Source organism: Loxodonta africana, chromosome 6 (assembly GCF_030014295.1).
Source record: "Loxodonta africana isolate mLoxAfr1 chromosome 6, mLoxAfr1.hap2, whole genome shotgun sequence".
Classification (NCBI taxonomy): domain Eukaryota; kingdom Metazoa; phylum Chordata; class Mammalia; order Proboscidea; family Elephantidae; genus Loxodonta; species Loxodonta africana.
The window spans coordinates 88,409,314-88,436,295 of NC_087347.1; the positions used below are offsets into that span (position 1 = coordinate 88,409,314).

The 26,982-nt window shown below is 38.5% G+C and overlaps 1 protein-coding gene across 1 annotated transcript in view; it reads right to left on the bottom strand.

Moving 5' to 3' along the window:
* The window catches only part of TANC1 (tetratricopeptide repeat, ankyrin repeat and coiled-coil containing 1), a 304,559-nt gene that overhangs the window by 180,223 nt on the left and 97,354 nt on the right, over positions 1 to 26,982 (bottom strand). Inside the window, exon 3 of the mRNA XM_003406004.4 lies at positions 13,840 to 13,921. Coding sequence (XP_003406052.2) covers positions 13,840 to 13,900 — 61 coding nt within the window. The 5' untranslated portion in view covers positions 13,901 to 13,921. The remainder of the gene's footprint in view (positions 1 to 13,839; positions 13,922 to 26,982) is intronic.

Sequence of the window (26,982 nt, forward strand, 5' to 3'; positions counted from 1 at the left end):
AATAGGTCAGATTTATAACAGACTCAAAGACACCAAGCAGAACTTGCTTTTAAAATATAGAAAGAAAAATAGGGGTATTACTCACAGTAACTCGAGTCTAGATTAAGACCACATAATCTCAGAAATAATATTTTCAGGAAAAAAAAAAAAAAACTCAAAATGCCCATTCCTGGAAAAATAAATACAAAGGAGATCTATTAGCTTATATCTTAGAGATATGTTATCCTTTTTATTTTTACTCGGTGCTATGGATAAACATAAGAGGGCAAGTCAGAGACACAGAAAGTGAACCACTACTGTAGAGTCAAAAAAGAACACTTCGATACCATCTTTGCTTTAACTAGCTATATCATCTTGGGCAGTCGTTCAATGTCTCCTTTCCACCTACCAGTAAACCAGTTGCCATTGAGTCAACTCTGACTTATGGCAAACCTATATATGTCAGAGCAGAACTGCACCCCACAGGATTTATAACGGCTGTTTTTTTCAGAAGCAGATCTCCAGGCCTGTCTTCCAAGACACTGCTAGGTGGACTTGAACCTCCAGCCTTTTGGTTAGCAGCTGAGTGGTTAACCATGTGTATCACCCAGGGACTCCCTTTGCCACACAGTCCTCAAAAAAGGAAGAAGTAGAACTCAATTTTTACAATCCCTTCTACATCTAAAATTTTCAATTTCACGATTTTACCATATTTTTTAAAAAAGAATGTCTATATATAATAATCTTAGAAGATGCAGCAATGGACAAAGGTTTATACTTATGCATGCAACAATTTTTTAAGAAGATATTGCTAGAACAATCCCTGTCTGCTGTTCAGGAACTCACCAGGAGTCGGGCTTCTGGCACATCTGCCCCACGAGGAAGCAGGAGGAGGCAATGAAGACTTTTTTTGGCTGCACACAGAGGCAAAATGCTGTCAAGTACTGTGGACAGCCTGATGACTCATTTTAGTCAGTTTTATGCTTTTATTCTGATTTCTATATAAAAAATAAATTTCTTGACTATAAGCCAGACTAGCAGAACTCTAGCCTCAGCATGAGTATGAAATTTTAACAATGCAGAGAAACATTTTTAGTGATCTAACAAAGTCAGTTTCACTATGAGTAATTTCATTAAAAATTCCCCCATGAGTGACTATAAGAAAACCCCACTACTATGTATCAGAGGCCACACTAGGAAAAGAGAAGGACCAGGCTGGTGAGCCTCTTAAAAGATCCTAAACAGAATTGTTGACATGTTGTGGGGTTATTAACCAATGTCATAAAACAATATGTGTACTAACTGTTTAATGAGAAACTAGTTTGTTCTGTAAACCTTCATCTAAAGTACAATAAAAAACTAAAAGAAAAAAAAGGATTCTCAACAGAAGAATGTACAAGGACATGAAGAGGCAATCATAGAAGAGGAAATATAAATCGGCACTAAATACTTAAAGAGGTCTACCAACATCAAAGAAATGCTACCTAAAAATGAAACACAAGTTAAAACCTATTAAATTCGTAAAGATTATAAAAATCCACAATGTATCCAACACTAATAAAGGACACACAAGCAGGCATGCTCACACACTGCTTACACAGGTATCAACCAAGATGACCTTTCTGGAAAACAATTTGGCAAGAGGTGCCAAGAGCTTCTAATAAGTACATCTTTTTCATTATTAATTCCATGCCATGGAATTCTACTCAGTGTCATGGTTCTTCTACTAAAATAATCAAACATTCACACAAACATTTGTATTTCCCAGCTGTTTTTCTTTTAATGAATAAGAAAACATGGAAACAAAACATACACACATGCAGCAATGTTCCAGCTCTCTTTTGTGTGGCCTTTTTTTAGCCATGGTCTTCTAACTCCCACCCAAGTGATCAGGCGGGACTGTGTGATAATTGTGCTCCACCAAGGGGATTGCTCAGATCTGCCTTAAAAGAGAGCCAATTCCAGAGCAGAGAGGAGAAGAGCCCACCACCAAGGAAGGAAAGACCAGCAGGAGATGGCAGGGTGGGCCTCCTGACCCATGGAGCAAGTGCCTTTGGGCAGACACTGCGGGCCAGGGAAGGGCGTGCCTGCAAGCACGGCTGGGAAGAGGCTGTCCTGATGGAAGCAGCATATCTTTTGAGTGTTCCTGAGCCTGAATTGTAACCTGTTCCTTCCCTAATAAACCCCATAATTGTGAGTACGGTCTGTGAGTTCTGCGTGGCCATTGCAATGAATTATCGAACATAGTAGAGAGCACAATGGAAGGGACAGATGGTGTCAGAGTTGGTAAAGACGGTGGAGACAGAAGGCATATCTGACCTCTGCCTCACAGGAATCAGGCTCGGACTGTTGACCTTGATTCTCCTTTCCCGTGAAGTTAGAGGAGGTCAGACACTGCTCCCATGCCATTTTTTACACACACAAAAATTATGGTATGCTGATACAGTGAAACATTATACATTTTTCAAAGATATAGATATTAAGTAAAAAGGATTAAGCAAAAGATACTGAACATTCTGTTTGTTTTCTCATTCTTACCAATATTTTTCAAGTTTTCTACAACAAGCATATTGGACATTGATTCAAAGGCCAGTATTTTTTCACCTTTTTATATTTTCCAAAACCAAAACGTATACTACAGTTAATGGTATCTCAAAATTGCTATCACCAGGCAGTGGCTGTGACATGGAGGTCATGTCTGTGCATCTGCAAACCTGGGTCATTACATCTGCTGGAGAGACTAGATGATAGTAACCCCTACACGGTTTCAGTCAACAAACCACTTAAAGTCCACTGTGGAAGGAATGAGAGCTCTAGATTTTCTCTGAAAGCTTTCCATTAAAACCTCCTTTTGAGATTTTGGAGGGGATGGCATCAATCCCTGCAGAATGGATGCCTGCAGCTTGGAAGGAAGTACCAGAGAAAACAGACAAGGACCCAAGAAACACTGATCACTGATGTTCTTAATGGCACATAAGATGATGTAGTGTGGAAGGACAAGGGTACTGACAACTAAGTAAAAGAAATAATTCAGAAGAATCAGACTTCGAATACAATGCATTTTAAATATCTTCGACAGCTTATATGGAAAAAACTCATTGCCATCAAGCCGATTCTGGCTCACAGTGACCTTATAGGACAGAGCAGAACTGTCCTATAGGGTTTCCAAGGAGCAGCTGGTGGATTGAAACTGCCAACTTTTGGTTCACAGCCAAGCTCTTAACCACTATGCCACCAGAGCTCCTTCCCTGGAAAAGAGGTGATTAAAAAATAAATCTTATATAAGTCTAAAAGAAATCTTCGTTACATATAGCATAAACATTCCAAGTGATAAAGTATTGTGTCAGTTTAATTGACATGTTTTTTCTTAGTAGTACATTAGATAATGGCAGGTTTTATAATCACTGAAATACAGTATCACTTACAATAAGAACAATAAAAATGTACTAATTCAATATCAAAATCTAAATTTTTTAACATTTGGTATTGGAAAGAAGTTTGCTAGATAACCTTAAAATTATCTAGAAAATTTGCTTACATAGGCGAATAAACAATCCCTTACAAAGAGGTAAGACATTACATACAAACTATAAAAGGCCTGGCGATGTACTTCTGAAAATTAGCCAGTGAAAACTTTATAAATCACAACAAAACACTGTCCAGCTTGTTTGCTTTGGACATGTCATCATCAGGTGATTATGAGGATGACGCAGGATGGGGCAGCCCTTTTGTTCTGTTGTACATAAGGTCTCCGTGAGCTGGAGTTTACTCCATGGCAGCTATCAATCGTTCTATTGCAAATTAAGTTTTCTTTTGCATTTACACACACACATATACACACACAAAAAGAGGTTCAAATAAATACATGTTAGTGTTTGAGAATTTTGCCATATCTTCTAGGGTGACTTCTGGAGCCCTGGTGGTACAATTGTTAAGAGCTACAGCTGCTAACCAAGAGGTCAGCAGTTCGAATCTACCAGCTGATCCTTGGAAACCCTATGGGGCAGTTCTACTCTGTCCTACAGGGTGCTATGAGTCAGAATTGACTCGACAGCAACGGCTTTGGGTTTTTTAACTGAAAGTTTTAACGGCCATAAAAGTGGAAGATCCAGAACGAGTCTTAACTTCATCTTCCTCTCAGTTCAGAGCTTTCTCTAATTATGCCCCTTGCAGGAATGAGGGAGTTCCAGATAGACCTGCTTGGTTTATGATGGGAAGGCACACATGATAAAATCTCAGCAAGCATTTGCTCCCTTCATTCTCTTGCTCTTTCATCCTTCATATTTCCCTAAAACATATGGGAAAGCTACAAAGAGGATAAGGAACAGGGGCCTTTCATATAAAGACTTTTGTTAATGAAGAATAGATTGAGATGAAACATCTCAGAAACTTTATAAAGTTCAAAACCTACTCCCAAAGTGCTTACCAATTTCTGAAATCCCTATAACTAAAACCTAAATCAAACCCATTGCCATCAAGTTGATTCTAACTCACAGTGATCCTAGAAGACAGAGCAGAACTGCCCCATAGGGTTTCCTAGGCTGAAATCTTTACAGATGTAGACTGTCACATCTTTCTCCCACAGAGCGGCTGGTGAGTTCAAACCAGTGACTGTTTGGCTAGCAGCTGAGCACTTAACCACTGCATCACCAGGGCTTCTCTGAAATCCTTATAGCAAGGAAAAAAGCCATTCAGTTAACTTCACAAATAAAGACAAAATGCAATTGAGTGATATAAGCTAAAAGGTGAAAAATTAATTCCAAAGTATAAACCACCATACAGCAGATAAATGACTCAGAATTTTCCCAGTTTTGTTTCAGGGAAAAAATAAGGCCGGTAAAAGGACCTTTAGTAACAAAAGCTGATGGCACAGTCAGTTAACTGGAGATAGTAAATTATGGAAAACAGCAGCTTCTAAAATGTTACTTTTTTTTTTTTTGTCTGAAAGCAATCCTGCTTTCTTTTCAACAGGGAAAGAACAAGAAGTTTTAAAGGGTTTTGTTTGTTTATTAAGGCACTGCACAGTTATCTCAAGAAAGAAAAGATTTACTGAATATTTCGCATAAGCCAGATGTCAAGCTAGACGTTTTTGCGAAAGTTCTCTTCTTTTTAACTCTGCCAACAACCTTGTAGGGTAGCTTAGAGAACTTAAGAAATTTGCCCAAAGTCAAGTTAACTGGGAGGTGGTCAAGCTAGGATGTGAATTTGCGTCTTCTAACTCTAAAGTCTGCTTTTCCAGACTCTGCAACATGCGTGTGGACAACAAAGAGAAAAACTGATGAAGGAACAGATCAAACCACAAGGAGGGCATCCCCGATCCTACTAAAAACCAGCCTGGTTCTAGTCTATGTTTAAATCACGTCCTAATATTTTGCAGATCTTGTTTAAATGCCCTGGTAAAAGAGAAATGCAATACCTTTAGACTGAAGTATTTCTACTTGTTTTGTTGCTTGGGAAATATTTTCAGAGTCAGTTAACAACAAGCTACCAAATATCCATAGCTCAGCAAGACAGCCACTCCACTAAATTCCTAAATAATAGTCCACAACCACGGAAAATGGGCAATGCAGCACAGAATAATCAAAAGCAGCTTCGTATTTTCTGGATAAAACAAAGCATCGTTTGTATTGAAACATTTTTAGAAGGTACTACTGAAAGCCAGACTGCAGCCTGGAATGGCTTAAAATCCAAAGTTTAAACAATACATCAATGGCTTTTAAACTTTAGAAGCAAACAGCTTCCTTTCACTTCAAATTCAAAGTGAAGGATTAGATGCAAAACTAACAGATTAATTCAACACACATACAAGCTTAAAGACTATTCAATGCCTTAATTAACAGCATTACAAGTACACTGAGCCAACCACCTGGGTTTTAACGAAGGAAAGGTGAAGGTCAAATGTTATTTTAATAAACTGCTTCAAACAAAGCCTTTCTGCTAGGGCGAAAAAAAAAAAGAACACAAATAATTAAGCTGAAAGGAAAAGACTAATAAACAGTTATTATTTTGGCATATTAAGCAACTGTTCCTTAATCAGTCTACATTTTAATTGAGGCAGTGCCACAATTAAAAGGTCACTGAACTTTGCTCTCCTACCCCAATTTGGAGCTACTTCTAGACCAACACTAAGCAACTAGAGAGTCTAGGGAAGGCAGGAGAAGGGACTCACAGAGAGAGAGGGACAACTTCCCTCTAGGGAAGCCAAAAGGCCTCATCCAGCTAATTCTTTTAGAATGAGATCATTATCTCCAGGGTTAAAAGAAAAAAAACACACTACCAACTGTCAAATTTTATTAGATCATACAGTTTAGATAGAATTGTATGTCACTGTCTAGAGACCGGGAATCCTGGTGGTATAGTGCTACCTACGGCTGCTAACCTACAAGACCGGCAGTTCAAATCCGCCAGGCTCTCCTTGGAAATTCTATGAGGCAGTTCTACTCTGTCCTACAGGGTCGCTATGAGTCGGAGTCAACTCAACAGCAACAGGTTTGGTTTTAGTTTTTGGCTTAGAGACCAACAGATTTAAAAAAGTCCAAAAAACTAGCTGAGCCATTTACTAGCTGTATGGACACAGTCAGCTATTTTAACAAGTGGCACTAGGTATCTGAGCTTTGTAAGTTTTTGAAGGCGGGAGTATTTGCCCCATGTCCAAGATTGAAGACTTCTCCACAACACATGTCTTGGTGGAAGGTATAGTCTACCTCGCCCTACAGAAGCTAAAAAAAAAAAATTCAGAGACTCATTTTTCCAGCCTCTCTTGCAGCTAGAACCCAGGCGTGTGAACCAGGCTCAGCCATTCAGGTTCACCCACACCACATGTAAAGAATGATCCACTGCGTCTTATTCTCTCCAGTCGACTGTTGGTGGTAATAAATGGCTTCCAGAGGCAGCAATGGCAGCAGTGGTCACATTGCTGACATCAGCAGTGCAAATAGGACCATTTAGCACTTGGTAGAGGTTGGCAGTCTTGCCCTCATGACCTCTTTGGAGTGATTTGGGGTAATGGCTCTGACTGAGTTGCCTCCCTTTGATCCTGCCCCAAACTAGGCCTAATCTCTTTCAGTAAACTCCCTCAATCCTTTTTTTTTTTTTTTTTTTTGAAAAGGTCGGTTTCTGGTGCTTATAACTAAGGGTCGGGGAAAAGTGGGAGACCCTCAATGAAATGGACTGACACAGTTGCTGCAACAATGAGCTCAAACATAGCAACAACTTTAAGGATGGCACAGGACCTGCCAACGTTTTGTTATACGTAAGGTCCCTAATGAGCCAACTCAATGGTTCCTAAGCACAACAACAACATAAGAATGCTATCTGATACCCAAGGATAAGCATATCCTTCTGCACAAGTAATCTGGCTCAATGCAACAAACGCCTGTCAATCCTAAGTACCAGATACTGTGTTTTAATGATGGAAAGGTAAAGGTCAGTGTTTAATAAATTGCTTCTAACGTTTAATAAACTCCTTCAAACTAAGTCCCCCTGCTGAAAAAAAAGAAATTAAACCAAAAGGAAAAGACTAGTAAAGTGTTATTATATTGGCATATTAAGCAACTGTTCCTTAACCAGTCTATACTTTAATTCAGGTAGTGCCACAATTAAAAATTTACCGAACTTTGCTCTTCTGCCCCAACTTGGAGCTACTTCCAGACCAATACCAAGCAACGAGGACAGTCTGGAGAGGGCTGAGCACTGGGCACCAGGATGCCAAGATAAACAAGGCCTTGTCAGCATATCTGAAGGGCTTGCCGTCCAGAGTGGGAATGAATCATCTACTAACACATCTACTAACACATAACATCTAACACATTGAGGTCAGGGCTGCACCAGGACTATGATCCAAAAAGTACGAACCAGAACCAATAAACATTCTAGTTCCAAAGGACAGAGTGTACCACAAGGATTCCAAGAAGAAGTAAAAGTAGAATCAATACTTTTCATTCAGTGGTCAAATAATATTAAGAAAGGGAGAGGTGCAATGAGAGAGGATGGAATGAAAAGACAGCTGAGGCTGCTGGCTCAATGGAGATGTTGAAAACCAGGCAGCCTGAGATGGGCCCTTGCCTACCTCTCTAGGTCCTCTTCACATATCCACCACCACTGTCTTTCTCACCCAGCTCATTCTTACTCACACTCTAGGTTCCGGAATTAGTTCTTCAGGGATGCCTTCCTTGATACCTCTCCTCCCGCCAAGTTAGAGAGAGGCTTAACTACACACATCCCCAGCATCCTTTGATGTTTTCTGTCACGCTCATCACACTCAGAACTATGTGGTTTAACTCAGTAGTTCTCAACTGTGGGGAGAGTGGTTTTTGCCCCCAAGGGGGACATCTGACACTTCCAGTTGTTGTGACTTGGGGGGTGGGGGGTTTACTACAGGTATATAAATAGGTAGAGACCAGGGAAGCTGCTAAACAACCTACAATGCACAAGACAGCTCCCCCTACGAAGAACTCATTATCCAGCCCCAAAATGTCAATAGGTTGAGAAACCCTGGCCTAGTTCACCACTGGCTCCAGAGTTGAGCACTATGTCTGACATGCAATAAATGATGAATATTCGTGGAATGACTACCAAGGAACCTCCAAACTACAGCAACTAAAATTAGGCCTTCTGCCTGAACCTAGCTCCAAATTATCAACCTATGAACAGTTTTTTAAAATAAACTTGATAATTAAAATGAATAAACTTGCCACAACTTAGAGCTCCGTTTGCTACAAATGAACAAACATTTGCCTCTAAGCTTCCTAGGAGCTATAGCAAAGAAAGAAGCTAAAGCTAGAGAAAGATAAATTTTAAGAACGACATTTGTTTCTCTACTTTTCATGCATACTAGGATTCAGCAGTTAAGAAAACATAACGTGGATAAAGTGGATAATGAAACGCATTTCTAACACTGTAAGAGAAAGGAATTATACAAATGGTAGAATAAATTCTACAGTATTGAATTGCAGTCAGAAGCATCATTGTGAATTCATGGTTTTTAGTTATATATACAGATACAGATGGATAAATAAAGGCGTGTGTAAAAAAAAAAAAATGTGTATACTTGCATATATTTCCTAGCTTGTCTGCTGAGAAGGCCTAGAAACAATGGCACCCCAGTAGCAATAAACACAACTAGCAACCAGAGCTTAGTTTCTTAAGCACCATTTCCCAGTGAAAGGAGCCAGGAGTTGATTCCAGAGGTGAGGCAGGGAAAGTACAAAGATGAGCCTAAAACAACTTGTAGTGCTACAGAGTAAGAAAGTGCTCAAAAAATTATGAGGGCATGTGAAAAGGACACAGGAACAAATTTAAAGGAGCTCACAATGGCCAAAAATGGGACAATTTGAGCAAAAAAAAAAAAAAGAATAACAGTAAGAAATTAGAATTGATAGAATAAAATAAATCTCCATAGAATTAAAAATTAAATAAGTATAAATGGGAGAAAAGGGACAGCTCTTCTAGTAGAATTACTACCAATAAAGGTAGAATAAATGATGAAAATAGAAAACCACCATTTGACAAACACTATAGAAATAAGTTTCAGGCAAGAAAACATTGATGGGTGCTAAAATTAATGGATGAAAGTACAATGAGAAATAAAGTATTTGTGTAGTCTCAAAGTATCCCTCCATTAGAGGGTTATCACAGGCAAAAATGACAAGAATTACAATTGAAAAGCCTGGCAGACACCTTCTTAATGAAAGGATCGAAGTTAACATCACCAGAAGTAACGCGTACCAACAAAGGAACCCTGGCAGAGCAATGGTTAAAGTGTTGGACTGCTAACAAAAGTCAGAAGTTCAAATCCAAAAGACCTGGTGATCTGCTCCCGTAAAGGTTACAAGCCTAGGAAACCCTATAGGGAATTTCTACTAGGTCATATAGGGACACCATGAGTCGGAGTCAACAGCACACAATACAACCACCACCACGTATCAACAGCAGGTACCCCCTCATATGATATTCTGAGGATACACTACTTGTGTCAATAATGCAGAGCCTCGATATAACCATGAGAAATCATCAGCAAACCCAAACTGAGGGAATATTCTACAAAACTGGCCAGGACTCTGAAAAGTATCAAGATCATAAAAGACGAATGGAGTCTACAGAATTGTTCCAGATTAAAGAAGACATGAAAATTCAATGCAATATGGGATCCTACACTGGATCCTACAGTAGAAAATGGACGCTAGTGGGACAATTGGCAAAATTCAAAAAAGGTCTGTAAATCAGTTCAGGGTATTAATGTTAATTTCCTGGTTTACACTATTAACAGAAATCACATGAAGGATACTGGGAACTCTACTATTTTAGAAACTTTTTTATAAGTCTAAAGTTATTTCAAAATAAAATTATGTACTTTCTCTTCCAGATGAATTTTAAAATTAATTTGTTATATTGTATTTCAAAATAGTTGGAATTCCATTAGGGACTGAATTGAATACATAGATAATTCTGGAAGAATTAGTCACTTTAAAATAATACATCTGCCCATTCAGGAAAATGGTATTTCTTTCCATTTATTCAGGTCCTCTTTTACGGCCTTCAGTAAACGCTTATCATTTTATTCAATATGAGACTTGTGCATTTTTTTAGGTTGATATTTAAAGTTTCTGTTGCTATTATAAATGGGACTCCCAATTTCATTTTTTAAACTGTGCTGCTGTATAGAAAAATACTAATTTTATATGTCGCTATTCTATCCACCTTAAAGTCTTATTAGTTACAGACTTGATATCAGGATATTCCCAATGCTAAAGTGCAGTGATTATTTAATTTTAAAGTAAGGAACAGTTTAACAGTAGTAACGAGAAAGTTTTTTGACAGTAAAGGTCATTTAAACTAAACATGTGGTAGACAGTTGTAAACCTCTATGAAGAGCTTCAAAATAAAGATAGCGCTTCATTTCTTTATTTTAGATCAAGGCCTTAACACAAGACCAGGGAGAGAAAGAATAGATGCCCTTGCCTGGACCTTCCCCCTACTATAGTCCAATATTGATTTTTGCTCCTTCAGTCCCAACTCAAGGTCAAGAGAAATACAATGCTCATTTGCACTGATGGAATAGTGGGGACAATGTGAATGTACACGCCCAAAAATTATTTTTAAAGTTCTTAACACTGTATTCTCCAACATGCTTCTATAGCCTCCAGAAAATACTTTTTGCCCAGCTGTAAGTATTTCCTAGGGGAAAAAAGCATAACCTTTTTTTAAAGAAAGTTTTGCTAATTCTTTAGAATTCACTCAATGACTTTAAATAATATCTCACTGTGAATATTGCAAATATTCTTATATACATATAACTTGAATTTCAATACCTGTTAAAATTTAACCAATAGTTTAAAGTAGATACAAGTGCAGTTACTTTTAGGGATAGGGATTGAGGGAAGGCAACTTTTTAATACTTCTGAAAAATTCCATCTTTATTTTGGAAGATACAAAATTTAACTACAATTGTATTTTCCAAATTCTCAAAATAGGTTCAGCATAAAAGGAGAGTTCCAGATTGTTCGTAATAGTGATTTACCAAGTATATGAAAAGCTGAAATCAATTTTTTAAACAAGTATTTCCTAAATTTCTATGACTGCAAGTTCAAGAACATAAAAATGAAGTTTCCTTTGTCTTTGCAACAAAGCGTGGCTTTAATTAGAAACAGTAGAACAAAATTTTTCCATATTGCAGGAGATACTATTACCCAAGTTTCAGAGCAGTCTCACGAGATTAACCAGCTTCAATTTATAGAGAAACTTAGATATGATTTACTTGACTTACATAATGATAGCTGGCACAGAACTCAACATATGAATGGTTAAACTCTAAGTATTTCCCCCAATCATCTTGTGATATAACTTCACCAACATTTAAAATTCCGTCTGCTTTGTTCCCAAACTAATTAACCAGGTTCTAGTTGAGAGAAAAGGCACATACCATACAGATGTTTTATAAAAAATGTTCCCATTCTTTTTTCAAGTTGGTATGTATTACTGAACAGCCATAATGTGGGAATTATGAAGAAAAAATTCAGAAAAAGCAGTAGTTGCTCTTAAAGACCAAAGGGAGAAATAAACCCCCAAAATCATGTGCTTTGAAACTGGAAAAGTTTCAAACGCAAACTACATTCACTGTCTGGACTGTCTGAAAGGCACGGGTTTCCAAGATCATTAATAACTGTTGTTTCGCATGAGTCCGGCTCTGGTTAAAGAGGATGGCAGATCTATTGTGGAAGACTGACTGACAAGGAAATTTTGGCTGGGCGACCCTGAGGAGGTGGCAGCCCCAACCCTGACAGACAGCTTAGAATCTAACTTTATGCTGGAAACTACAAGGGCTTCTAAAGAAGCAAATAAGGTTCCTAGGATAAATGTCAGATGAGCCAAAAGTGGGGCGGGGGGCGGGGGGGCAGGCGGGTTATTTATTTTTTTTAACAGCTTTCGGAGAACTAATGAGAAGAACGTTTTGGCCGTGACCCAGCAGAGGGTCAATGTCCCCCTGGAAAGAAATCAAGTGAACTAAAGAAAAACTTCTCCATAGTAACAATTCTAATTATTCAAAGCAAGGGGTTGTTTCTCTAAGGTTAAGAGCTAACTGTGGTCCTCCTGTTTATATCATTAAAAACTGGATCTTCTTTGTATGTGCTTACTAAGGCTTATAGTGAAATCTTCACAGCAACACTAGGAAATAGGTTCTATTTTAAGGTGAGTTCGCCATTCTGCAGACTTAGATTATGGGATAACTGGTAATAAACAGAAATTTTACCTAGGTTCCATATAACCAAAACATTCAGCAGTCCATTTATTCTCCTGTAGAGCTACTGAATTGAAGAGTTAACTGTAACTTAATGATGATGTTTTGGCAATATGCTTATTTTAATAAAATTAAAACTGAAATGTTATTTAATATGGGACATATACAGTAACTCAGAAAATCAGAGTATTTAGCCATTCCTCAACCAATCTGGATTAACATGAGTTTCCATAGAATGAAAGGTCATATTTCGGGGAAATTAAGTCATGTTAACAGATTTTAATTGTGCAATAAGGAGAGAATACATAGTTTCTTGCATGAGAAATAGGATATAATACTCAGCAGTAACCAAAACAGAGTTTATCGCATGGAATTCAATGTTATTAGAGTCACAATGACCACATACGCACCAGAACTCCACAAGCAGGAATGAAATCCTAGCCAAATTAAAAGTAGCTCTCATCATAATGAAAACTAGCAGTCTGGCATTAAGCACAGCTACACCTGTTATGGGTAAAATTTGATACTCAAAAAGATGAAGACCAGTCAGCCAGCAGTTGGTCAAACATATAAAATGCAATCTCATGTGGGAAAAGGGAAAGAGCTTTCTAGAAACCGAATTCCTGAACACACCTGCTATCCCTCAATGTTTGTAATTTTGATTGCCTTGTGATCTGAACTACTTGTTAAAATTATGAACCTTAAAGGTCTCCTGGGGGAAAGATTTGGTTCAGAACCCAAACTCAATTATCAAAGTCACTTCTCATGTGAAAGCTCAGAAATATATTTAGACCTTAGCTTAAAATACATATATATGTAACTGATATCACTAATGACTACACATGAAAAATGTCGAACTGGCAAATGTTGTGTTATATATATTTTTTACAAAAAGGTAAAAAAAAATTGTGCACATATGTGTGTGTATACATATACATATATCTATGTATACACATACACATACTTCCATCCCACCAGTATCTCACAGCATCTAGTATGCTGTTTGTTCTAACCTAGATCAATCTCTCTGACCTAAACCAAAGCAATGAAAGCTGCCCTGCTTGGAGTGGAATCTTGCTGCCCAATGTCTACCACACTTGCTCAACTCTTTCTTGTATACATACCTGTTTCCTTCTTGCTTCCCTTTCCTCCCTCTCGGCTCTTCTTCAGAACAGCCTTTAACATTTTCGATGATTTTTTTTGCTTCTAAAGAGAAAAAAGGAGGAGGGAGAAATAAAGGTTGTAAGTTGGAATGTAACTTGAATACTTACACAGAGGTAACTTGTGTTCAAACAAACAGACTGCTTAGGATAATAGAAAAGTAACTTGAGTTTTACATTAATTTTCTATTACTAAACTAAGAAAGGAAACTGAATGCTGAAGACACATGAAATGTTTTATAATGTTTAATGAAGTGATCAGAGTTCAGTCTTCTTATAAAAGTTAAACACACACACAACAGTGCATTCTCAACATTCCACATCTAATTAAGGTTATGAGGCTAAACGTGGGCACATTACTGTAAAACTTCTGGCACAGTCTTTCAAGTCTCCCAACCCCAGTTCACCAAGAGAAGAAAACATTAAACCATGGAATCTAAAAGATAGTGGGGTTAGGAAGGAAGCTATATGGTTAAAGGCATGTTTTACAGGTGCTATTAATTATATAACCACAAGGAAAACATTCTGAGAAGTTATCAGAATGAAGCATACCTTATAAGCATCTGCAAAATAAACATAGTGGGAACACATTTGAACCCTGATGTCAGGGGCCCCACTTAAACAGTACCCACTCCAGCAGGCTTTTACCATATATAGTTATGACTGAGGATGCAAGGCAGGGGGTTGGAGAAGTGGGTAGAATGGGTCTGTGGCCTTATACCTGAATCCTTTTAATACCATGCTGTATTTTTAAGCAGGATTGTACTGAGCTTGTAAAACAACACAACTGTCCAGGTCTAAAACAAAACATGAAACTATCTCTACAGCAAGGGGAACAGACAAAAGGGCCATTATTTCATCATGAAGTTAGTCTCCTTTAGTTCCTCTCTTCCCTCCACTAATTCATGGGTTATAGGGAGAATGGAACGCTCATACATTGTTGTTGGCAATGTAAAATGGTACAATTACCATGGAAAATGGTATGGTGCTTCCTTGAAAAGCTAGAAAGAAAAATACCACATGATCCAGCAATCCCACTCCTAGGTATACATCCTACAGAACTAAGAGCCATGACAAGAATAGAGATATATGCCCATATTCATTGCAGCATTACTCACAATAGCAAAAATATGCAAACTACCTAAGTGCCCAACAACAGACAAATGGATAAACTGTGGTACACACAATGGAATACTACACAAAAAAATAACAAGGAATCTTCAAAACATCTCACAACATGGATGAATTTGGAGGACATTAAGACGAGTGAAGTAGTCAATCACAAAAGGACAAATATTGTATAAGATCACTATTATAAATAGTCAAGAAAAAGATTACATGCAGAAAGAAACATTTTTTGACGGTTACCAGGGATGGGAGGGGGAGGGAGGGAAATCACAAACTGGAGAGTAAACACGTTAACTCTGGAGAAGGGAAAGGCAGTACGTAGTACGGGGCAAGTCAGCACAACATGGCCAACAAGCGAAGACACTGAGATTTACCCAAGAATAAAAAGTAATTGACAGTAAGTACTGTAACATATACAATACTGCAACAACAGTGATAACAATTTATGAGTAGATACATAGGTAGCTATGTATGCTGAATAGGTGTGGAAGGGCGTATGGGAGTACACTCATATGCATACATAGGTTTGGCTGTGGACATTTCCACATACATATTTGTATGTGCTACATGTATATTTATATATATAATAAAGCACATGGGGCACAGTCATGGAAACATCCCAGACATAACCAAATACCTTGTGGAACTGTTACTGGGCTTGAAGACTAAGGATCATAGCCTCAGGGAACATCTAGGTCAATGGGCATAATATAACCCAAAGACAACATTCTACATCCTACTTTGGTGAGTAGCAAGCGTATGGGGTCTTAAAAGCTTGAGAGCAGCCATCTAAGATACAACTACTGATCTCTGTCATGGACTGAATTATGTCCCCCCAAAAATGTGTGCATCAATTTGGGTGGGCCATGATTCCCTATATTGTGTGGTTGTCCTCTATTTTGTCATTATGATTTTACGTTAAAGAGGATTAGGGTGGGATTCTAACACCCTTACTAAGGCCACATCCCTGATCCAATAAAAAGGGAGTTTCCCTGGGGTGTAGCCTGCACTACCTTTTACAAGATAAAATGAAAGGGAAGCAAGCAGAGAATTTGGAACCTCATACCACCAAGAAAGCAGTGCAGGGAGCAGAGCATGTCCTTTGGACCTGAGGTTCCTGCATTGAGATGCTCTGAGGCCAAGGGAAGACTAACGACAAGGACTTTCCTCCAGAGCTGACAGAGACAGAAAGCCTTCCCCTGGAGCCAGTGCCCTGAATTTGGACATGTAACCTACCAGACTGTGAGAGAATAAGTTTCTCTTTGTTAAAGCTGTCCACTTGTGGTATTTCTGTTACAGCAGCACTAGATGACTAACACAGTCTCTTTCCATCAGGAGCAAAGGAGAGTGAAAAAAAAAAAAAACTAAAGGCTCAAGGAAACAATTAGTCTGCAAGGACTAATGGATCACAGAAACCACAGCCTCTACTAGCCCGGAACCCGAAGAACTAGCTGGTATCCAGATACCATTACCAACTGCTCTGACCAGGATCACAGTAGAAGACCCTGGTTAGACAGGGAAAAAAACGTAGAAAAAACTCAAATTCATAAAAAACAGACTAGATTTACTGGCACAAGGGGGACCAGAGGAACCCCTAAGACTATGGCCTTTAAACACCCTTCTAACTTGGATCTGAAGCTACTCCCTGAGGTCACTTTTTAGCCAAATTACAAACAGTCCTGTAAAATAAACAGTAACATCCATGATGAAAGTGCTCCTTAGAACAATCATCTATACAAGACCAAAAGGGCAACATCTGCCCAAAAGCAAAGATGAGAAGGCAGGAAATCTGGCCGGGTGGAAATGAGGAACTCAGGGTGGTAATGGAGAGAGTGCTGACAAATTGCAAAGACTGCAACCAATGTCACAGAACAATCTGTGTATAAACTATTGAATGGGAAACTGATTTGCTCTGTAAACTTTCACCTGAAGTACACATACACAAAAAAAACTCCCTTTGTTGAAAAAAAAAAAAAAGTGAGGGGGAAGAGAGAAGAGAGAGACAAAGAAGAGAGAAACTCCTAAACAGACGAGGACCAACAAACCTGCCTAGTTAGCTTAAATGCTTAAAATGGCCTCCATATACACCCACACTATGTTCTAACCTCCCAGGGTAAAGCAGAGGTATTGTGTGGGGACCAATGAGAGGAATGAGTCCCAAAGTGCTACATACCATTCACAGAAGGACACAACATAAGCACACAGGGTGACCTCTCTTATCATTTGGTTCAGGCTATATTTATTTTTCCAAGCCCTTTGTTTTACTGATGAAGAAACAGAGACCCTGGGAAGCTGATTTGCACAGGGGTCATGAAGCTAATTAACAGAGCCAACATCCAAATCCAAATCTGTTGATCCCCAGCAAGGGCCTTCCTCCCTCCACTCCACCAGCCTCTCCACTTAGATCAGTGAAAGTTTTTGGCAATAACAATCAGAAATACAACAAAAAACAAGAAAGCCTGAGACATATTAGGAAGATAAATATCTTAGTCAGAATTTGGAGAAGGGCATAGTGAAGTTATTAGGGTTAAATCATCTTACAAACAAGCCTTTACACACAAAAGGGGTGCAGCTTAGAGCAAATTCTTCAAAAACTGCTACTTGAATGAACCTTGTGGAAAGACCCAGGTTTCACCTAAAGGGTGAACACTCAATTTAGAAGACAGCCATGGTTGTTGCTTCCACAACAGGAGCTATGGAAGCACAAATTTCTCTCCACAGTCATGCTTAAAGAAAAAAATGCTGTGGGATTTAAAAAAAAAAAAAAAATGGTAGGCAAAATCTTTAGAAATATATAAATAAAAGCCTGGTTGCTGTTAGGTTGGAGTCAGCTCCAACTCATACCAACCTTATATATAACAGAGCGAAATGTTGCCTGGTCCTGTGCCATCCTCACAATAGTTGCTATGTTTGAGCCCACTATTGCAGTCACTGTGTCAATCCATCTCATTGAGAGTCTTTTCTTCATTGACCCTCTACTTTAGCAAGCGTGATATCCTTCTCCAGGGACTGGTCCCTCCGGATAACATGTCCAATATAAGTGAGACAAAGTATTGCCACCCTTGCTTCTAAGGAGCATTCTGGCTGTACTTCCTCTCCAAGACAGATTTGTTTCTTCTTCTGGCAGTCCATGGTGTAGTCAAGATTCTTTACCAACATCAAAATTCAAATGTGTCCCCACAGTAGGGAACTGAGGGCTGAGGCTTCATCCAAACCACCTAGCCATCTGCTAATGGGGTCTGAGGATAGTGGTGCCTACCAGTCTTTAGAGGTACAAGCATTGGGTGCCTAAGTTACAGCTGCAGAGCCCATGCACCAGAGCGCTACAGAGAACAGAGATGTTCCATCCTCACTGGCACTTGGGGGAAGGCTATCAGCACCCTGCCCTCCTGAGAGTGTGACCCCCTGCCGCTACTAGAAACTGGTGCATACAACCATTACCACTACTCCTCTAAGATAGTAGGTGAGAGCCTACACCACACACTAGGTAATCCACTATCAGGACACCTGAGCTGATTCTATTCAAGAACAGTGAATGGACTCATAGGCTCATATACCTGGTAACAGCTCAAACAAGCTAGCAACAGGACATAAGTGATTCAAAGGCTCCAACAATCAAGGTAGCACACTCTACTAGCCCATCTGGGTGTACTGAAACAAAACAAGAAGATAAGACTCAGTGAGCAAATATAAAATAAATCATTACAATAACTTACAGATGGCTCAGAGACAGCAGTCAATATCAAATCACGTAAAGAAGCAGACCATGATTACTTCTACAAACCCCCAAATCAGAGAACCAAAACCTTTCCCAGATGAAGATATATTCCTGGAATTGCCACATGTAGAATATAAAAGACTAATATACAGAATGCTTCAAGACATCAGGGATGACCTCAGAAACGAAATTAGGCAATGTACAGAAAAAGCCAAAGAACACACAGATAAAGCAGTTGCAGAAATCAAAAAGATTATTCAAGAACATAGTGAGAAATTTAATAAGCTGCAAGAATCCATAGAGAGACAGCATTCAGAAATTCAAAAGATTAACAGTAAAATTACAGAATTAGACAACTCAATAGGAAGTCAGAGGACCGGAACTGAAAAATTGGAATGCAAAATTGGAGAGATGGAGGATAAGGCAATTGGCACCAAAATATTTGAAGAAAAATCAGATAAAAGAATTTTAAAAAATGAAGAAACCCTAAGAATCACGTGGGACTCTATCAAGAATAACTTGCGAGTGACTGGAATTCCAGAACAGGGAGGAATAACAGAAAATAGAGAGAATTGTTGAAGATCTGTTGCCAGAAAACCTCCCTGGCATCGTAAAAGATGAAAGGATATCTATCCAAGATGCTCATCAAACCCCATACAAGATAGATCCCAAAAGAAAATCACCAAGTCATATTATCATCAAACTTGCCAAAACCAAAGATAAAGAGAAAATTTTAAAAGCAGCCAGGGTTAAAAGAAAAGTCACCTACAAAGGAGAATCAATAAGTTCAGACTACTCGGCAGAAACCATGCAGGCAAGAAGGCAATGGGAGGACATATATATACAGCACTGAAGGAGAAAAACTGACAGCCAAGAATCATATATCCAACAAAACCCTCTCTCAAATATGAAGGTGAAATTAAGTCATTTACAGATAAACATAAGCTTAGAGAATTTGCAAAAACTAAACCAAAGCTACGACAATTACTAAAGGAAAGTCTTTGGTCAGAAAATCAATAATATCAGATATCAACACAACACAAGGACACAGAACATCCTGATATCAACTCAGATAGGGAAATCACAAAAACAAAATTAGATTAATTTTAAAAAATGCTCAAAACAGTGAATCGATGTCATTATATAAAAGATGACAATAATCAATAAAGTGACTAAATACAGGAGGCACAGATCTTCCATATGGAGAGGAAATCAAGGCAATACAGGGTGATACAAGTTAGGTTTTTACTTAAAAAAATAGGCTTAAATACTAAAAAAAATATTAAGGTAACCACAAAGAGGACTAACAATTCCATATGTCAAAATAAAAACCAAGATAAACATAAGAACTCAGCAAAAATAAATTCAGCTACGATGAAAATGAGGAACACACAATTTGCAAAGAAAAGCTTACCACAAAAAAGTAGGTCGAAAAATGAAATTGTCAACAATACACAAAAAAAGGCATCAAAGTGGCAGCACTAAACTCATCTATAATTACACTATATATAAATGGACTAAATGCACCAATAAAGACAGAGAGTTGCAGATTCAATAAAAAATATATAATACAGCTATATGCTGCCTATGAGAGACACACCTTAGAATTAGACACACAAACTAAAACTCAAAGGATGGAAAAAAATATATCAAGTAAACAACAATCAAAAAGTGCAGGAGTAGCAATATTAATTTCTGACAAAATAAAGTTAAATCCACCACAAAGGATAAAGAAGGACACTATATAATGATTAAAGGACAATTTACCAGGAAGATACAACCATATTAAATATTTATACACCCAGCGACAAGGCTCCAAGATACATAAAACAAAGTCTAACAGCATTGAAAAGTGAGATACATTTATAGTAGGAGATGTCAACACACCACTTTCAGTGAAGGACAGGACATCCAGTAAGAAGCTCAATAAAGACATGGAAGATCTAATTGCCACAATCAACCAACTTGACCTCATGGACTTATACAGAACACCCCAACCAACAGCTGCAAAATATACTTTCTTTTCTAGTGCACATGGAACATTCTCTAGAACAGACCACATATTAGGTCATAAAGGAAGCCTTAGCAGAATCCAAAACATTGAAATATTACAAAGCATCTCCTCAGACCATAAGGCCATAAAAATAGGAATCAATAACAGAAAAACCAGGGAAAAGAAATCAAATACATGGAAACTGAAAAATACCCTGCTCAAAAAAGACCGGGTTATAGAAGACACTAAGGAGGGAATAAAGAAATTCGTAGTATCCAATGAGAATGAAAACACTTCCTATCAGAACCTTTTGGAAACAGTGAAAACAGTGCTCAGAGGTCAATTTATATCAATAAATGAACACATACAAAAAGAAGAAAGGGCCAAAATCAAAGAATTCTCCTTACAACTTGAATAGAAAGAGAGCAACAAAAGAAACCATCACACACCAGAAGAAAACAAATAAAAATTAGACCAGAATTAAATGAATTAGAGAACAGAATAACAATTGAAAGTGTTAACAAGACCAAAAGCTGGTTTTTTGGAAAAAATTAAAAAATTGATAAATCATTGGCCAGACTGGCTAAAGAAATACAGGAAAGGAAACAAATAACCCCAATAAGAAATGAGATGGGCCATATCACAACAGACCCAACTGAAATTAAAAGAGTCATATCGGATTACTATGAAAAATTATACTGTAACAAATTTGAAAACCTAGAAGAAATGGATGAATTCCTAGAAACACACTAGCTGCCTAAACTAACACAAACAGAAGTAGAAGAACTAAATACACCCCTAACAAAAAAAAGACGTTGAAAAGGTAATCACAAAACTCCCAACAAAAAAAAGCCCTGGCCCAGACGGCTTCACTGCAGAGTTCTACCAAACTTTCAGAGAAAAGGTAACACCACTACTACTAAAGGTATTTCAAAGCATAGAAAAGGATGGAATACTCCCTAACTCATTCCATGAAGCCAGCATATCCCTGATACCAAAACCAGTAAAGACACCACAAACAAAAAAAAAAAATTACAGACCTATATCCCTCAAATCCTCAACAAAATTCTAATCAATAGAATTCAACAACATATAAAAAAAATAATTCACCATGACCAAGTGGGATTTATACCAGGTAGTACCACCACTCACGCAGGGATGTTTCGACATTAGGAAAACAATTAATGTAATCCACCACATAAATAAGAAAAAAGACAAGATCCTCATGATTTTATCAATTGATGAAGAAAAGGCATGTAACAAACTCCAACACCCATTCATGATAAAAACTCTCAGCAAAATAGGAACAGAAGGAAAATTTCTCAACATAATAAAGGGCATTTATACAAAGCCAACAGCTAACATCATCCTTAATGCAGAGATGCTGAAAGCATTCCCCTTGAGAATGGGAACCAGACAAGGATGCCCCTTATCACCACTCTTATTCAACACCGGGCTGGAGGTCCTTGCCAGAGCAATTAGGCTAGGTAAAGAAATAAAGAGCATCCAGATTGGTAAGAAGTATCTCTACTTACAGATGACATGATCTTATACACAGAAAACCCTAAGAAATCCTCAAAAAAAACTACTGAAACTAATAGAAGAGTTCAGCATAGATCAGGATACAAGATAAACATACAAAAATCAGTTGGATTCCTCTATACAAACAAAAAGAACATCAAAGAGGAAATCACCATATCAATACATTTACAGTAGCCCCCAAGAAGATAAAACACTTAGGAATAAATCTAACCAGAGGCATAAAAGACCTATTCAAAGAAAACTAGAAGGCACTACTGCAAGAAACCAAAAGAGACCTACATAAGTGGAAAAACATACCTTGCTCATGGATAGGAAGACTTAACATTGTAAAAATGTCTACTCTACCAAAAGCCATCTGTATATACAATGCAATTCCAATCCAAATTTCAATGACATTTTTTAATGTGATGGAGAAACAAATCACCACTTCATATGGAAGGGGAAGAAGCCTCGGATAAGTAAAGCATTACTGAAAAAGAAGAAGAAAGTGGGAGGCCTCACTCTACCTGATTTTAGAACCTATAATACTGCCACAGTAGTCAAAACAGCCTGGTACTGGTACAACAACAGACACATTGACCAATGAAACAGAATTCAGAATCCAGATATAAATCCACCCACATATGAGCAGCTGATATTTGACAAAGGCCCACTGTCAGTTAATTGGGGAAAAGATGGTCTTTTTAATAAATGGTGCTGGCATAACTAGATATCCATGTGCAAAAAAAAATTAAACAAGACCCATACCTCACACCATGCACAAAAACTAACTCAAAATGGATCAAAGACCTAAACATAAAGTCTAAAACGATAAAGATCATGGAAGAAAAAATAGAGACAACGTTAGGAGCCCAAATACATGGCATAAACAGAAAACATTACTAAAAATGCCGAAGAGAAACCAGATAACTGGGAGCTCCTAAAAATCAAACACCTATGCTCATCCAAAGACTTCACCAAAAGAGTAAAAAGATTACCTACAGACTGGGAAAAAGTTTTCAGCTGTGACATTTCCAACGAGCACCTGATCTCTAAAATCTACATGATTTTACTAAAACTCAACCACAAAAAGACAAATAACCCAACTAAAAATCAGGCAAAGGATATGAACAGGCACTTCACTAAAGAAGACATTCAGGAGGCTAACAGATACATGAGGAAATGCTCTTGATCATTAGCCATTAGAGAAATGCAAATCAAAACTACTATGAGATTCCCTCTCACTCCAGAAAGGCTGGCATTAATCCAAAAAACACAAAATAATAAATGTTGGAGAGGTTGTGGAGAGACTGGAACACTTATACACTGCTGGTGGGAATGTAAAATGGTACAACCACTTTGGAAATCTATTTGGCGCTTCCTTAAAAAGCCAGAAATAGAACTACCACATGATCCAGCAATCCCACTCCTTGGAATATATCCTAGAGAAATAAGAGCCTTTACACAAACAGATATATGCACACCCATGTTCACTGCAGCATTGTTTACAATAGCAAAAAGTTGGAAGCAACCAAGGTGCCCATCAACAGATGAATGGATAAACAAACTATGGTATATTCACCGAATGGAGTACTATGCATTGATAAAGAACAATGCTGAATCCATGAAACATTTCATAACATGGAGAAATCTGAAAGACATTATGCTCAGTGAAATCAGTCAATTGCAAAAGGACAAATATTGTATAAGACCACTATTATAAGAAATGGAGAAACAGTTTAAGCACAGAACGAAATACTCTTTGATGGTTATAAGAGAGGGGAGGGCGGGTGGAAGGGACGGGGTATTCACTAATCAGATAGTAGATAAGTTTCACTTTAGGTGAAGGGAAAGACAATACACAATACAGGAGAGGTCAACACAAATGGACTAAACCAAAAACAAAGAAGTTTTCTTAATAAACTGAACATTTCAAAGGCCAGCATAGCAGAGGCAGGGGTTTGGGGACCATGGTTTCAGGGGACATCTAAGTCAATTGGCATAATAAAATCTATTAAGAAAACATCTGCATCCCACTTTGGAGAGTGGCATCTGGGGTCTTAAATGCTAGCACGCGGCCATCTAAGATGCATCAATTGGTCTCAACCCACCTGGAGCAAGAAAGAATGAAAAACACCACAAGCACAAAATAATTATGAGCCTAAGACAGAAACGACCACATAAACCAGAGACTACATCAGCCTGAGACCAGAAGAGCTAGATGGTGCCCAGCCACAACTGATGACTGCCCTGACAGGGAACTCAACAGAGAACCCGAGGGAACAGAAGAGCAGTGGGATGCAGGCCTCAAAATTCTCATAAAAATACCAGACTTAATGGTCAGACTGGGACTGGAGGGAGCCCGGAGGCCACAGACCCCAGATCTTCTGTTAGCCCAGGGCAGGAACCATTTCCAAAGGCAACTCTTCAGACAGGGATTAGACTGGAATAGGGGATGGAAAATGATACTGGTGAAGAGTGAGTTTCTTGGATCAAGTGATCACGTAAGACTATGTTGGCATCTCCTGTCTGGAGGAGAGATGAGAGGGCAGAGAGGGCCAGAAGCTACCCAAATAGACACGAGAGTGTGGAGAGAAGTACTGTGCTATCTCATCAGAGGGAGAGCAATTAGGAGTGTATAGCAGGGTGTATGTAAATTTTTATATGAGAGACTGACCTGATTTGTAAACTTTCACTTAAAGCACAATTAAAAAAAAAAAAAATTTCAAATGTGTCAATTCTACTTCAGTCTTCCTTTTTCATTGTCCAGCTTTCGCATTCATATAAGGCAATTGAAAATACCATGGCTTGGGTCAGGCACACCTTAGTCTTCAAAGTGACATCTTTACTTTTTAACACTTTAAAGAGGCCTTTTGCAGCAAATTTGCCCAATGCAATGTATCATTTCATTTCCTGACTGCTGCTTCCGTGGGCATTATTGTGGATCCAAGGAAAATGAAATCCTTGACAACTTCAATATTTTTGCCATTTACCATGATGTTGGTTATGGGTCCAGTTATGAGGACCAATAAGCACAGACATTCTCATCTCCAAGTATGTCCACCTCCAGGGTTTCTAATTTAGCAAAGACTACATACTGAAAAAATAAAACAGAAAAATATTAACGGATCCATGCCAACAATGCTTGTTTAAGGACCCTTGCAAAAGCCTTGGTGAACTCTTTGTGAGCCCTCTATCTCCCTGGATTATTGACCAGCTTATGCCCCACTGTGTTGGTGAAGCAGCCCCTGATTAATCACCCCAGTCATCACCAATCAGCAGTGGACCCACAATGCCACTCAGATTACGTGTCCCACGGCCAAGGACTAGGTGACACTGCACCTCTCAGCCCAGACTCCTCTTATGCCTATTTTGGGGAGCTCAGCTGTTTTCAGGACAGTCACATCTTCTGCATCAGTGGTCTTGGGTTAAATGAAAGAGGCTATCAAATATCTGCTGTAAAATTGTTTTTCAGTTTCTGCTTTCTTCCCTAAATAGCAACTCAAGGGAAAAGGTTTAAATTTGTACTCAAAAGCAATTCAATTATGGGCTGGTGAAACTTCAACTGATTATACCTGAGTGTAGCAGTAAAGGACCTCAAAAACACACACACACAAACTGGGGGAGGAAAAAAAAAAGACATCCTCCAGATTGTTTGATTCTGAAATTAACATAGGTCGGAGTGAAGCTATGCAAAGTTACCTAGGAGTCCCAGTCATACATGGTCTAAATGACTTAAGTGAAACAGTGTTAAATCAACAGACCTTAAGATTGCATCCATCTGAAGGGGGGTGGTCAGAAATGGCAGCTATAGAAATAGGACGGAGGAGCCAACATTGGCAGTATATTCCAGGGAAGAGTATCTGGTACACCTGACAGTGTCTGTACTTACAAACACACACACCCATGTCGGATTCTGGAAAAGGGCTATCAGAGCCTTGTGCTGTTAAACACTGGCATCATGTACCTACTTCCCTTTGTTCTGATTCTGTTCTGAGTCGTGCCTCATGAGTTGGCTCCTTTCTTATCCTGCCAACAGCGGGCAAAGAGTATGTGGTCCAGTCAACACAACTGTCTGGCCTGTTCACAGATAGGATTCTAAGGTTAAATTAATAAACTGATGTTCTGGCTTTAAACAAAGGCTCTCATGAGCTTTGTTAGAGGAAGTCGCTCTGCCAAGTCCCATCCATTTATGACATGAGAATACTGACTTCCTGACCCCAGTGTGAGGACCAAAGGGAAGACAGTGGTAAATTGTCCATGAAGCTGACCTGAGGATAGCCAGCAGGCTCTCCTTAAATGACACTCTCACCACCATCAGACACACATCCATTCCCATAGTAACTTCAACTACTGTCACTTTTCCTCTAAATAGGGTGAACATTGACCAGCCACTGATGAGAACCAAACAGAAATGATGTAAACCAGCCTTCCAGACACAGTAATTCAGATCCAACTGATTTAATGACAAGCCCAGCAACTGTAAAGAACCTGCCAGAAGCCATCAAGTTGCTAGTGGCAGACCATACGTATGAGGTAGTATTTACAAATATTACAGACTAAAACAAGAAATGCTGTGCTTTTTCACTTTAAATATCATAGTATAGACCAAAACGTACTGGCATATCTCAAAAGTAATACTAGCCCAACATAATTCCTCAATTTCTGCCTCATAAATACTCAGCCTCGTGACAGCAAGTAGTACATAATATAATTGGATTCAAACATGTAAGAATAAATCTTTGAA